This window comes from Lagenorhynchus albirostris, chromosome 4, assembly GCF_949774975.1.
Source record: "Lagenorhynchus albirostris chromosome 4, mLagAlb1.1, whole genome shotgun sequence".
In the NCBI taxonomy this organism is placed as follows: domain Eukaryota; kingdom Metazoa; phylum Chordata; class Mammalia; order Artiodactyla; family Delphinidae; genus Lagenorhynchus; species Lagenorhynchus albirostris.
Window position 1 is genome coordinate 134067120 of NC_083098.1, and position 16012 is coordinate 134083131.

Below are 16012 nucleotides of genomic sequence, written 5' to 3' on the forward strand. Positions count from 1 at the left end.
TGGGCACCAGTTTGAAGCACCTCCACAACATCTGCTTGGGAGAACTGTTAAAATGTTTGCCACTGCGAAACAATAAGAAAACCAAAGAAACAATGGCGCGTATTTACATCAACAAGGCATTGCTTAAAGGCGTCCATTCCTTGCGCGTATGGAGAAGTAAAGGGTAGCTTTCTTTACCTCAAGGGAAACTCAGGCGGAGCCCCTCTAAGGTTTTGGACAGCTGTTCAGCGTAGAAACAAAGTGCAAACTGCAAGAAAACAAAACAGTGGGCCTCCGCCAGTTTTAATAAGTTACGCTGCTCCAAAGGAGTGTTTAGGAGAGCGGAAATGGTTAAGTTTCAGCTTCTTCCATTCCTCCAGGATACCCTCCTGGAAATTCGAGTTCCTTGGCTCCTTTCAGTCGTCTCGGTTCTCTCAGGGAAGCTTCCTCGTCTCCCTGGCAACCTGAGCTGCCACCAATTGAAGCTGAGGATTGGTGGTCACGTGTCCCCTACCCCTTCCCGAGCGGAGGCAACATGGCGGCCCCGGTAAGCAGTAGCTGCGAGATTTGAATTACCCTACTTGTAGCTGCTGCGTCCCTGCTGATGGCGTCTCCGGCGTTGTGCGGTTCACGTCAGAGCCCAGAGGGACTCCCTGGAGACCCTTCCTCACAAGAAGAAGATGAGGATTGTGATCCTGAAGATCCGGTCAGCGACTCGGGTTCATACTCCTCTACAAGTACCGATTATGAGTAAGGTTCTCGAAGAGGGACAATTAAATCCATTCCTTCTGCCTCGAGAGTGTACACGTGGGCTGGGGGGAATTCGAGAGTGTTGGCGTGGTAGAGACCGAGTGTTTGAGGTTCTATAATAAGTGGGGTTTATTTGCACCACGTTTCAATTGTGTGATAATGTGAGACGAAATGACTGTGCCATTCTTTGTTACTTTAGGCTTTTGTGATTTTCAGAGGAGGAGGTTCTCTTCTTTGTGGTGGATTCTGTAATATATGAGAGTGTATCTATCTGTTAGAATGTTCATAAAATTCTGTTCTGTCGCAGTGTCTTCTTGCTTTGGTGTCATGATCTTTGTGACTTTAACCTCAGTGTTTAGAGTGAAGTGACACCCTCCACGTTTTATGTCAACTATTTAAATTATGTAGTTTTTCTGGTTATAAAAATGAATATATATATAAAAGAAAGAAAATCCACCCTAGCCTCACCATCGAGAACAACCTCTCAGCATTTTGGGGGGTATTTCTGCTGTATTTTCCTATACATTCCCATGGTTTTCTTGTTTTCTATTTTATGTTATAATGTAATTTTTAAATACAGAATATCTAAGTGTTATTTTCTACTTTCTTATCCCTAAAAATAATGAAAAAGTTATTTTTATTCACAGTACCCAATGCTACTTCAGTTTTGAAGGAATTTATCCCTTACTGCTATGCACTAGAAAAGTCAAAGTAATTAGCTGTAGCTTGAAATGACTAGCATTGAAAAGGTTCTGGTGCCAAAACATCAATCAGTGACTGCCATATATAGTCATTTTTAGGATGACATTTTATGTGTATTTAGAAATAACAGTTACAGGTATTTAATGTGTATTTAGGAGTATCAGTTACTTGGCAATTATTTTCACCCATAGGTATGTAAAACATTTTTATCATTATCTTTAAAAGCACAAGGGAGAAAACCATCACTAATGGCTGCTTAATTATATTCTAGAGGCTTAATGAGGACAGATTATATTCTGGAAGACTTGAACAAATTTAAGGATCAAATACTTTGTACAATCTTCTACTGTGGTCGTTTAAAAAATAATTACAAAATTCATGGCTATCAAGCAAGGCTGCTGGAAGGAAGTATGGATTATGTAGAACCTTATTTGGTCTTGCTATGGGAGCCATAGACAGTGTGAGATTCAAATTCTTGCTTTCTCTACATCTTAGAATCACACATTTTCAACCCAGAGAGAATCTATAATATTCCCATGGTCACACAGCCAAATGTTGTCAGTGGAGAAATTTAAGAGACCTGATTTCAAATGGGGTGCATTGATTTTGATGAGTTAATAAATGAGCTAGTCCTTTTTTCTAGGAAATAAGCAAGCTGAGAACTCGAGTTAGAAAACTTATTTCAAAGCATTTTGTGATTTGGAATACATGTGTGCATATATATATATATATATATATACACACACATATATATAATACTTTAGCTTTTAAACGGGCATTAAACTTTCTATATCAGTCATTCACTGATCACTCCACATATTCCAGTGTCTTTATCATCCTAATAATAAAAGTACAGGAAATCTCGATTGTAAACTGTTTGGCTGGTCTATATTTCAAGTCCTACCAAGATTCAGATTTTATGCCTGTCGCTTCTTGGTGTTTAGGACATGAGAGTTGATATACACTGACCAGGTAGCCTTCTGTTCTGTTTCTTCCTTATGGTATTTACTTCCCGAAGCTGCAGCGTCACCAATGCAAAAGGTGGGCTTCCCAGCATGGACAGGACACTGGAACATGTGGATCCAAGGTATAGGGAGGCGAACCTAAGCTTTCTCATCAAAGCTAAGAGATATGAATTGCCTATTGTCTTTCATTGCCTACATGGAGGTTATTAAAGAAGTTATGCTACTTATTGATTCACATAAAGTATCCTGAACTTTCAGGGTTCTAGTTAATTTCTGCATATTCTTTCTGGAAATTATCATTGTTTCTTGCATGCTTTGAAACTGAAAACCAGTTTGAGCTGCAAGTGATTGTCAGTATAGAATTAATAAGTTTATCATTTTTTAGATAAAATGTCTTTAGGGTAATTCTGGTATAGTACTTTTAATAGGGTTGTTTAAGACTTATAAGAGAACATTTTTAGGTTGGTGCAGTACATCTTAACCTGGCATATTGGCAAGTTCCTGTGGAAGCTTCAGAGGTAATACTGGAGGGTGGGTTGGGTTGAGGAAACCGTTAACTAGTTTCAGTATTAAAAAAAAAAAAAATTATTTATTTACTTATTTGGTTGCACCGGGTCGTAGTTGAGGCAGGTGGGCTCCTTAGTTGCGGTGTGTGGGCTCTTTAGTTGTGGCATGCAAACTCTTGTTGAGGCATGCATGAGGGATCTAGTTCCTTAACCAGGGATTGAATCTGGGCCCCCTGCATTGGGAGCATGGAGTCTTATCCACGGCACCACTAGGGAAGTCCTGACTAGTTTCAATGTTGAAATAACAGAAATCATACATTTACTTGCAATAATGCCACGCTTTCTTTGCTTTGGTTTACAATTACCCAACTCATTGAAGCCACATTGGTTCATGTTGGCCGAAGTCATCCATTTTATGACTTAAATTTTTGATTTTTCAGAGTGAATTGTTTATTGTTGTGAGTTTTACAGCCTTGACTGATGGAGAGAAAAAAAGGATACTTTGAAAAGAGAATTTAGCTATAAAATGCTAAGGAGCTTCCACTGACAATAAGAAGAATGACTGGAGAAGAAGGAAAATACGTCCTTTAAGGTTTTTTTTCTGGGTTTTTTTAACAACTTTACTGAAGTATAATTGACATACAATAAACTGTACATATTTGAAGTGTACGGTTAAGCTTTGATAAGTTTTGACATGTATATATCTGTCAAGATAATGAACATATCCATCTCGTCCAAAAGTTTCCCCGTGTGCCTCCCTCATACTACTCATGCCTGCCTCACTGTTTATAACCACTAATCTGCTTTCTGTAATGACAGCTGAGTTTGTGTTTTCTAGAGTCTTATAAAAATGGAGGTATGTAGTATGGACTCCCTTTTTTGTCTGGCTTCTTTTAATCAGCATAATTATTTTGAGACCATTCATTTTGTTGCCTGTATGTTGTTCGTTCCTTTTTATTTCTGAGTAGGATTTATTTCTGAATAGGATTCCATTTATTTCTGAATAGGATTTCCTTTTTATTTCTAAATAGGATTCAGCGTAATTATTTTTTTTTCTTTGTGATTATTCAGCATAATTATTTTGAGACTCATTCATGTTGTTGCCTAGATGTAGTTCTTACCTTTTTATTTCTGAACTGGATTCCATGGATATATCAAAATTTATCTTTTTCTTGGGTTTTAACTTGGGAATGTGCTACTCGAAGAATAAAAATATTTCATTAAAAGTTGTGATGCAATATATTAATATCAATTTAGTATAATATTTTCCTTTTTCTCTCCTGCTCTGAACCTTGACTTTTTCCTTTTAATTTAATTTTTCTTTTATCAAATTATATAGATTAAAAAGTCAAATAGTATGTAACTAGGTTTATGATGAGACATGGTAATTCTCTGCCAGCATCTCTGTATGCTTCCAGCTCAGCATGTTTGAAGAGAATTCATTGTCTGCCTTGTTTCTCCTCTAGTGTTGCCCATCTCATTTGCTGACCTCACTCTCTTCTTCCTCAGGTCCTCAGATCTAGTAAGTCTCCAGTCCTGTTGACTTGCTTTTCTGATATCCACCCCACCACCTCCTCCTGCTTCTCACAGGCACTGCCTTACTTAAAGGGCTTGCGTCTCCCATACACCAGTTGTCTAACTGGTTTGGGTGCCTCTAATTTCTCCTGTTTTCAGTCTTTCACCCATACAGCTGCCAGAGTTTGCTTTCTAAAATAATTTTTCTCTTAGAGAACCTACTACAAAAAGATATAATGTGGCAGTTTGGATCAAAAATAGAATTAAACACATGCATGAATATTACCAGTGAAGCTAACTAAAATGAAGTAAATATCCATGTGCTTAACCAGGTCATCCCTGTGATCAGGAGGAGAAGGCCGAGATTTAAAAACTAACGGTAATACTTCAGGTTTGTTTGCTGATGACTGTGTTATTCAGAGAATTCAACCACTTCAATTACAATGGAATGTCTTTATAATGTAGCCTGAAATAACTGAGACTTTTGAAAATGAGACTAATTCTGTTAGTATTCATAGCACATTTACAGTGTCGGAATAATTTTTTCAACAGATTATTATGAGAGGCATCCTAGTACAGAGTAATAAGTACTAGATTAAGAGTAGGAGTCAGACAACCTGAAAGTGTTAACATTTTCATTTCATCAGGTTTTCTCTGGTCTTGAGGGATTCAGAATTAGGAGAATTCTTGGTTATAATTTACTGTTTTACAAGATGTCTCAAGACTCCTATATACTAAGGGGCAAGTACTTAAAGAGAAAATAAAGGCTGAATATGTAAGCATTTCTACTTCTTTGGAAATGAAGGCTTTGTGTAGATGACCTAGAAAAGACATGCTTTTCTTTAACACGAAAACTATCTTCCTGGTACTGGGAAACTTGATGGGCCTTCATCTATTTTGACTTTTATTTCAAAATTTAAAATATTAGGACAATTGTGTTAGGGCAGTGGAACTGTATGTTACTATATGATACTATAATATCATATAGTATCTGTATAATACTATACAGATACTCTATGTATCTGTATGATACTATAATTATACTCTAATGGTGGATGATACATGTCATTATACATTTGTCCAAACCCATAGATTGTACACCATGAGAGTAAACCATAATGTAAGTTGTGGATTTGAGGTGATTATGTTGTGTCAATGTAGGTTCATCAATTGTAACAAATGTACCACTCTTGTAAGGGATGTTGATAATGGAGGAGGCCATACAAGTGCGGGGACAAGGAGTATATGGGAAGTCACTCTACCTTCTGCTCAGTTTTGCTGTGAACCTGAAACTGCTCTAAAAAAAGAAAAGTCTTTTAAATCATTTTTCTACTCAAAAGCTTGATGGCCTCCCAAATAAACTCCAGATTCCTTAGGATGCTTTTTAAAGCTCTTTTAGATCTGTCCCTAGCCTATCTGATCTCATCTTTGATGATCTTCCTTTAAGTCACCTGTATTCCTGTTTGTCTTAGCTCTGGCCACTATTTAAAAAACATCCTAGGGAATTAATTCCCTGGCCGTCCCGTGGTTAGGACTCTGCACTTCCATTGCAGGGGGCATGGGTTCGATCCGTGGTTAGGGAACTAAGATCCCACGAGACATGTGGTGTGGCCAAAAAAAAAGAAAATCCTAGACTGAGTGGCTTATAAACCATAGAAATGTATTTCTCACAGTTCTGGAGGCTGTAAGTCCAAGGTCAGGATATCAGCATGGTCAGGTTCTGGTAAGGGCCCTCTTCCAGGTTGCAGACTGCAAGTTCTCATTGTATTCTCACATAGCAGAGAGGAGAAGCAAGTTCCCTGTGTCTCATAAGGGCACTAATCCCGTTCGTGAGGGCTGCACCCTTATGACGGCATCCAATTCTAATTACTTCCCAAGCGCCCCACCTCCTAACACCATCCCATTGGATGGAAATGTTTCAACATATAAATTCTGGGGGAACATAAACATTCAGTTCATAATATTACTACACTGAAATATTCACCCATTCTCATTCCTAACATTTTCTTTCATACCTATTGATACTTTGTTCTCTGTTTGAAACACCTTTTCTTCCTATCTCTGCTTGTCACAATCATTCAAGTTTTCATTTAAGTGCCACCTTCTCGTAGGACCTTATTTGATCCTTCTTAGACTTAATTTCTCCAATAACAGTTTTTCTCCTATAGCAGTTTTCATTCCTCACTTTTATCACTTGCATTTCAGCTAGGTGATGAGCTCTCTGTCCACCTGACATCTTTTTAAAAGCACAATAAAGCCCTATCAAAAAATGATTTGCTGGTCTTTGATTTCAGTTCTACCAGAGTTAGATCGTATCCTTAACTTAGTGATGTGTAGACATGCCCTGTTTAGCAGAAGGGCTGGGGTAGGGAATGGGACCATTATTAGCATAGTTCTAGTGGAGATGTGTTCCTGATGTAAAAATTTATTTCATGCATTAACTACACAGTTAGTAGTTCACTGGCTGATCCCTTCTTCTCTGACATGCTCCACATTTGTTCCAGTGGTAACTGGCTGGGCTAGAAGCAGCATCATCAGCTCCCACCAGGTTCCCCACCTCCTCAAGCTGCTATAATAGCTAGCATAGATTTTAACCCTTAAAATCATGGTTTCCTTTTAGAAAACAATCAAAAGACTTCGGGGATGAAAATTAGATACTGCTGGTAGACAGAACACAGAAATGAAAACATAGAAAAGCATTAGGCAGACCCGTACTTACTGAACAAGCCCCAGATAGAATCCATGATAATTTGTCGTGGTGTTTTTATTTTGTGTGGTTTGTTTCTGTACCTAGGATTGTCTTGCTGTACCTATTAGCATTATATAACTATGTAACTACATGTGTTGGCCACTTTGGTAAAGCACATTGTGCTTTCCCCACTAAAACGAAAAAAAAAGAAACAAAAAAGTATTGTAACAGGTTTTAAGTAGTAGCAAAAGTCTGTTTTCCTTAAGGAAATGTGCCATGAGGGCTGGCTATTTTGTTAATGTTCTTTCTTGTGGTGGCCAAGGAAATTGTGATACTACTTCATTTGGTGAAAAATGCTGACATTAACGCAACTAAGGACCTGAGAGATTCAATAACTTAGAAGAAGAAAAAAAGATTTAGTATCAACATAGAATTTTGAAACACCTGAGTAATTGAGAAAATTAAAAGCATTATCTGAAGTTCATTTTCTTTAATATACTGTTAGAGCTTATGTAAGTGAACTTGTTTATTTGCAAATTAGCAAGTTTTTCTTTGGTAAGAAGGACTCTGGTCACATTTACCACATTATTTAGGGCCTTGAAACCAATTAAAGTGCCGTCAAACTTTGCAGGCAGACTATAAATATATAGTTATTTCTGTTTAGAGCAAAGTAGAATGAACAAAATAAAAGTCTCATTGAAGGACATTTGCACAATGACAGCTTTGCAGCTTGCACCATAGGCTCTCAGAAAAAAATGAAAGAATATTTATATTAATATTGATTAATGTAACCCATGTATTATAAAAATCTTAATTAAAACTGCTAGATTTAATTCCTTTTTAAAGATAAATATTTTAGACTACGCTGGTGGTGCAGTGGTTAAGAATCTGCCTGCCAATGCAGGGGACAAGGGTTTGAGCCCTGGTCCGGGAAGATCCCACATGCAGCAGAGCAACTAAGCCTGTGCACCACAACTACTGAGCCCACGTGCCACAACTACTGAAGCTCACGTGCCTAGAGCCCATGCTCCACAACAGGAGAAGCCACCACAAGGAGAAGCCTGCACACTGCAACGAAGAGTAACCCCTGCTCGCCGCAACTAGAGAAAGCCCACGAGAAGCAATGAAGACCCAACGCAGCCAAAAATTAATTAATTAATTAAAAAAAAACTTTAAAAAGTATTTTATTTTGGAATAAATTTAGATTTACAGAAAAGTTGAAAAGATAGTACAGAGAATTCCTGTAAATTCTTCACCCAGTTTTTCTCTGATGTTAACCTTTTACACAAATAGGGTACATTTTTTAAAACTAAGAAATTAACATTAGTGTAGTACTGTTAACTAAACTCTAGACTTTATTCAGATTTCACCATTCCCCTACTTATGAACTTTTTCTGTTCCCGGATCCACTCCAGGGTATCATATGACATTTAGTCATCACGTCTCCTTAAGTCTCCTCTGGTCTGCAGTAGTTTTCTCAGTCCTTCCTTGTTTTTCATAACCTTGATCACTTGGTTAAGGTGATGTCCGCCAGGTTTCTTCACTGTGAAGTCACTGTTTTTCATTTTCCATACTCTGTTCTTTGAAAGCATGTCACTGAGTCCAGTCTACACTAAAGAGGAGGAAAGATTAAGCTCCATCTCCTGGAGTGAAGAGTGTCTATATATAATATTAATTTCATTATTAATAAATAGTTACAATGAAAAGTTGGCGGTTTTGTTTTATTGTTGTTTTTAATACACTCCCTCCATTCTAGAACTAGTTTGAGAGTACAGTCTTTCCACCTCTGTTAAACTTTCTGATACGTTAATCAGTTATGCTCTTGATGTTTTTCTAAAGAGGAAGTAATCACCTGTAGTAGGAATAAGGAACCTTTTGGGAATCCTGAACTGTGGCCTTAAGGGCAGTATCTAGTTTTGGTTCATATGTTACCAGCACTTAGCCTGGAATCTAGTAGAGATCATTGGAGGCATCTTCATTTATTGCTAGGGATTGGAAAAGTGCAGAAGTACAGGAGCTATATCTAATAAAGGTGTAAGTTTCTCTCCAGTTCTGACTGTGGTGCAAGAGGATGGGAACTGTCATTTATTTGGCCTTTACCATGCCAGGCACATTATTTTATTTGCTGTTGATAACAGCCCTGTGAGGTAGCTATAATCTGTTTTCTGGAAAAGGAAACCTAAAGCCTAGAAAAGTGAAAATCTCAATAGAACAGTGTTTGAACCAAGGTCTGTGACCTCTCAGGTCATTTTCTTTTTACTATATGTTTTGTCGTCTTTTACAGTTTCCTATGTTCATTTCCTTGTCTTTATTCCTGTCTCTTTTCTCCCTTCTTTTAACTTCTCCCTTTTTAAAAAAATTTCTTCTGCTTAAAGTGAAATATTTTTTAAATATAGAGCTTAAGAAAGTGGATCTCATTCATTGCTGGTGGAAATGTGAATTGGTATAGTCTTAGGGTAAAGACACCTACCTATCTATCTATCTATCTCTCTATCCCCCTACATAAAAGAATGGTTACTGGGCGTCCCTGGTGGCACAGTGGTTGAGAGTCTGCCTGCTGATGCAGGGGACACGGGTTCGTGCCCCGGTCCGCGAAGATCCCACATGCCGCAGAGCGGCTAGGCCCGTGAGCCATGGCCACTGAGCCTGCGCGTCCGGAGCCTGTGCTCCGCAACGGGAGAGGCCACAGCAGTGAGAGGCCCGCGTACCGCAAAAAAAAAAAAAAAGAATGGTTACTGTATTGTTGTCCATAGGGGCAAAAAAAAGTGAACACAAAGCTTATCATTAGGTGACCAAATGTGCTACATCCCTCATGCTGCCATTAGAGGTTTTTAAATTGTTTTTTTAGTGATAAACGATAAAGGGGTGTGTGTGTGTATGTATAGATTCCACTCACTTTTTCAAAACAAACAGTAACAACCCTATATATGTTTTATATGATTATAAGAACACAGATTAAAAAAATTTTTTTATTGAAGTATAGTTTATTTACGATGTTTATTTTTGGTATACAGTAAAGTGATTCAGTTATACATATATATCTATATTGTTTTTCATATTCTTTTCCATTATGCTTTATCACAGGATATTGAATATATCAGTAGTTCCCTGTGCTATACAGTAGGACCTTGTTGTTTAGAACACAGATTTTTAACATGTCAGTGAAAGGTAGGAAGGGAGAATGAAATGTATGATAATTACGTGCCCATTTATATAAAATGAGTCTGTGCTTATGTGTACATGAAAGTACAGTCACCAACTAGAAATCTAGTCAACACCAGTTCTTTCGTCTCCCTCGTCATCGCATCTAATCAGTCTCAACGTCCTGGTGATTTTCAAGCATTTCTCAAATGTTTTTCCTACTTTCCATTTCCTCTACAATTGCCTTAGTTATCATCTTTGCTTGGACTACGGAAACAGCCCCCTAAATGGCCTCTTATCTTTTTTTTTTAATTAATTAATTTATTTATTTTTGGCTGAGTTGGGTCTTCGTTGCTGCATGGGCTTTCTCTAGTTGCGGCCAGCGGGAGCTACTCTTAGTTGTGCGCAGGCTTCTTATTGTGGTGGCTTCTCTTGTTGTGAAGCATGGGCTCTAGGCGCGCGGGCTTCAGTAGTTGTGGCCCACGGGCTTAATTGCTCCGCGACGTGTGGGACCTTCCCTGACCAGGGCACAAACCCGTGTCCCCGGAATTGGCAGGTGGATTCTCAACCACTGCGCCACCAGGGCAGCCCCTGGCCTCTTATCTTGAATCTTGTCCACCTGAATTCCTTCTATTGTCCTGTCAAAGTAGATCTATTCAGCGATTTCTAACATGTAAACCCCTCTACCTAAAACTCTTCATTGATACTCTCTTACCTACACAACAAAACCCAAACCCTTTGCCAGGGTCCAGAAGGGCTTGCAAAATTACAACTTGCAAAATTAGACTTCTCCTGTCATTCCCCACCTCACCACCTCCACTCTGGCAAGCGCAGACTAGCTTTAGTTATCCACATAGGCCATGGGGACTACCCCTCAAGGCCTTTGCTTGTGCTGGTACTTCTGCTTGGGATTCTCTTCTTGTCTTCCCCCTCAGCTCCCCAAGCCCTCCTCCCCAGACACTTGTTGCTTTAAAACTCACCTCTGGGGTCTCCTCTACCAGAAAGTCTCCCTTGACCTCATCCTCAACCCCAGGCTAAGCTGGATGACCTCTCTTTTGCACCTACCATGTGTATTGTCATGAATTCCTTCTCAGTTTCTCTTCCCCACTAGACAAGGGAAGGAACTGAGTTTTTCATCTTTGTAATTCCAGTACTGTCCACCATGCCTGGCACTGTTTATTTGTTCTACAACTGAATGCCACCCCCTGTGGCACCTCCACCTGCAGGGATCTTTAAATCATAACCAAAAAGTGGTTTCACATTCATATTTTAGAGAATAAGTGACTTCCCTGGTGGTCCAGTGGTTAAGACTCTGCACTTCCACTGCAGGGGGCCCGGGTTTGATCCCTGGTGGGGAGCTAAGATCCTGCGTGCCACACCACACTACCCAAAAAAAAAAAAAAAAAAGTATAAATTCCAAATTTTAGAGAATTAGGTGAACCATCTTCATGTTTAGCAGAGAGGGAAAAATGTTTCTTTGGCGTCACATATCTCTCATACGAACAACAGACCATATTAAAAGGGTGAGATTATAAAGCAAGTAAATTTCATTCATTTTTCTAATTAATATATATCTTCATAAGTAATTGTGTTTAATTATGATATTTTCATTGTGCCATTTTATTTTTTAAATAATTAATTCATTTATCTTTTGGCTGCGTCGGGTCTTAGTTGTGACAGGCGGGATTTTTTGTTGCAATGCGCAGGCTCTTCCTTGCACTATGTGGGCTTCTCTCTAGTTGTAGCATGTGGGCTCTGTAGTTGTGGTACACGGTCTCTCTAGCTGTGGCGTGTGGGCTTAGTTGCCCTGTGGCATGTTCCCTGACCAGGGATTGAACCAGCGTCCCCTGCATTACAAGATGGATTCTTAACCACTGGCCACCAGGGAAGTCCCTGTGCCATTTTAAATTACGGTACATTGTTATCTAAATTTTTTATGGTGGGGACACAGTTATTTAGACTCATCAGAGTAAAACTACAGAGATATTAAATACTGATTTCTGCAGGTACAGACAGATATAGTCAAAACAACTGATAATGGTGAATAATCCACAGTAAGTGGTGCTAAGTGCCTAAAATGATGCCATACACTGGGAACCAGCAAGTGCCAAAGAAATGTTAGTTTTGATATCTGGGGATAGTTATGCCTTTTTTTTTAACCATTCATATATAGTTGAAAATTCTATGTTAATTACCAACTACAGACCAGCATAGTGGTTAGTTTCTGATTAATAGAATAGTGCATTTTTTGGATGAATTTTCACAGTATTTAGAATGACACACTTGACTTTTAAGTTAAAAGAACCAGGATTGCTAATAAACACTGCAGATGTCTTCTGTCTGTTTTAGACATCTGTCTAAAACAGATGTCTTCTAACTGATTGAATGATTAGAACACAAATTATAACGTGCCAGGATATTACAGCTCATGTTTCTGAAAAGTCTCTCCACATGTTAGTTCTTCCACTGTAACCAGTTTTGCTTTAAAGAATAGCAGTTTGAAAGGTAAACTGTTCGTAACATTGAACAGGGTAGAGTTTGTGGTTAGGTCTGTTACCCTAAGATGGGTATTTTTGTTTTTTAATGCTCTTTGAATCATTTTAATAATAATAATTTTGTTTTTTTCAAAGGCCTATTTCCCAGTTAAATATCATGTCATGTGTGGTTTACTCTTCTTACTACAATTATTCATTAAAAGGAATTTTATGAAATTATAGGCTACAGAAGTGATTATTATTAACTGTGATTACAAACTAGTTGTTTTCAGCAAAGATTTTAGTTCATGGTGGGTGAATGTTCCTTTTTTGAAAACTTATTATATAAACAAAGTCTTTTAATACTGGTAGACTTTCACTTTTGTTTTAACGTGTCAGCCATGCTGAATAATTTCTTTGCAAATAGGATGTTTTTATGTGCAATTTCTGAATGTCTCACATCTGTGGATATAATTGTATAATCAACTACTAATGTAAATCATTGTCCAGTGAAATTGTCTAAAGTGAACAGTAACCACACAGGGACTGAATTAAATTTAAAAAACAAAATAGAACCTTAGATTCTAGAAGGGGGCCATCTCTTTTTTAATTTGCTTTCTTTTCTATCACTATGCCATTTTGATTCCATCTCCTCCAACCCCAGTTCTTCAAGGCTCTACAAAAACCATTCTACAGGAAATAATGTTGATGCTCACAATAAATTAGAATCAGTGAGGAGACTCTGAAATAATCAAAGAACTTTCACCCTTCCCGTCTCCCCGCACCCCAACCCCTACCCTCACCCGCCTGCCGGAAAGGCATAACTGTTTTTCCCATGTTTGGCTGCGATTTAGATTATCTTTTCTCTTTTTCACAGTGACCTGGAGCCTGAATGGCTGGACAGTGTGCAGAAGAATGGAGAGCTATTTTATTTGGAGTTGAGTGAGGATGAAGAAGAAAGCCTTCTTCCTGAGACACCTACTGTGAACCATGTCAGGTTCAGCGAAAACGAGATTATTATTGAAGAGGATGATTACAAAGAAGGAAAAAAGTATGAACCCAAACTCAGGCGGTTTACCAAGATTTTAAAAAGTAAAAAACTTTTACCCAAGCGCTATAATAAAAAAAATAGCAATGCCAGTGGGCCAGTATCCATTCTAAAGCATCAGTCCAATCAGAAAACAGGAGTTGTTGTCCAACAGCGGTACAAAGATGTGAACGTTTACGTGAACCCCAAAAAGCTAACCGTCACCAAAGCCAAAGAGCAGCTCAAGCTTCTGGAAGTACTGATTGGGATTATCCATCAGACCAAGTGGAGCTGGAGAAGAAGTGGAAAACAGGGCAGTGGAGAGAAGCTTGTGGTCCATGGCCTGCTGCCAGGAGGATCTGCTATGAAGAGTGGTCAGATATTAATTGGTAAGTCCTGCTCGTGAGCATCAGTCCTTGTTTGCAGGGTTAATGGTTGATGCTGCTTTGTGAGGAAAGTGATCAAAACAGAATTATACCCAGTGTCTCAACCAATAAAGGACTGCCTGACGATATTTGGGACAGTAGTGAAGTTGGAAGGATTGTGTACTGCAATGCACAGCATTCTTAAGACAAGCACTTTAGTGCCTTGAATACACATGTGTGCCTTGTTAGGCCAGGGAACAGCTTAACTAATTTTCAAGTTTTTATATAATTTTATTTCATCTTGGTTTTCTTTGCTGACAAGAAAAAGAAAAGTTAACTGTACAGTGATAATTTAGGTTTGAATGACCTATATCCAATAACATGATACAAAAATATATAATTTATGAATAAAAATACTTTAAAATTGTATATTTGCACTTAAGTGCCCTGAGTTCTTGGAGTAGTTTTAAACTGTTTCCTATGGCATATGTAGCAACATTGGTGTTATACGTAAATTTCCTTTTAAGGGCGCTTGTCATAAAATATCCCACCAATTTTGAGGGGAAAATAAGAAATCCACAAGTTATTCTGAATATATGTTAAGATGAGCATTTTGTGTTGCTGATACATTTTAAGCTGTTGGATATGTTTGAGTTAGTAGCAAAGATAGATTAGTTACCTAGAGATAGATTAGTTACCCAGAGATAGATTCATTACCCAGAGATAGATTACCCTACCCAGAGATAGATTAGCTACCTAGAGATAGACTAGTTACCCACAGATAGATTAGTTACCCAGAGATAGGTTAGTTACCTAGAGATAGACTAGTTACCTAGAGATAGATTATTTACCTAAAGATAGAGTAGTTAAAGATGAGTATATGTTGTTAACAAAACTTACAGGTAGTAACAGTTCTCCAAGCTGATGGTCTTAAGTTGATCCAGCCTGAGAGATTTTGATAAAGGAACTTTTATAGATTCTTTAGAAACATTTCAAAATATTTCTTTAAGTCCAGATTTTTTGTTTGTTCATTGATTCATTAGATAATTTTTTAAGCACCTGCTAAATGCCAGGAGCACGAAGATTACTCTAATGATCCAGTAACTCCTCCTAAGGAGCTTATGCTGTAGTGGAGCTCACGTAGTGTCAGAAATAAGCAGACAGTTTCCCACAGTGTGATAAGTGCCACGATAAGGTTTGCAGGGAGGAACCCTGTAGGAAGGGCATCTGTGCAAAGCGTGTATTCCACATGGTTGCAACAAGATCTCCACATTCTCTTCTTACAGCGTGATGTTGATACTCCTCCCATGGAGAGTTGTGGTATGTGTGTGTGTCTCTGTGCCCCACTGCCCTGGCCTTGAATCTGGGTGGGTCTGTGACTACAGCTTAATTGGTACTGTACACACAGACTTAAGGAGTGGGCTTATAAAAGGGGATGCACCTTCTGCCTGTCCCCATTCTGTGAGGAAGGCCAGGCCACTTGAAGAGGCCCTGAGTCGTAGCATTCTGGCTGATAGCCCCAGCTGAGGCCCCAGCCACGCTCAGGAACAGCCATCAGACGTGAGTGAAGAAGCCGTCCGGGTAACCCCTGCCTCAACCATCTGGCTGCAGCTACACAAGGAACCCTGAGTGATAACCTCAGCTGAGCCCCATCAACCCCAGAACTGGGAGAGACAATAAATGGTGGTGGTTGTTTCTTTCGTTTTTTTTTTTTTTTTATTGAGATATAATTGACATATTACATTACATTAGTTTCAGGCATACAACATAATGATTTTATATTTGTTTATCCTCTGAAATGATCACTGCAGTAAGTCTAGTTAACATCCATCTCCACACATAGTTGCAAAGGATGGTTGTTGTTTGAAGCTACTGAGTTTTTTGGGTGATTGCTTATGC

At 38.6% G+C, this 16012-nt stretch overlaps 1 protein-coding gene across 1 annotated transcript in view; it reads left to right on the forward strand.

Annotated features, from left to right (window-relative positions):
* Positions 1 to 506: 506 nt before the first annotated feature.
* INTU (inturned planar cell polarity protein) overlaps positions 507 to 16012 on the forward strand; it is a 71819-nt gene continuing 56313 nt past the window's right edge. The window contains exons 1-2 of the mRNA XM_060147435.1: positions 507 to 729; positions 13599 to 14137. Coding sequence (XP_060003418.1) covers positions 584 to 729; positions 13599 to 14137 — 685 coding nt within the window. The 5' untranslated portion in view covers positions 507 to 583. The remainder of the gene's footprint in view (positions 730 to 13598; positions 14138 to 16012) is intronic.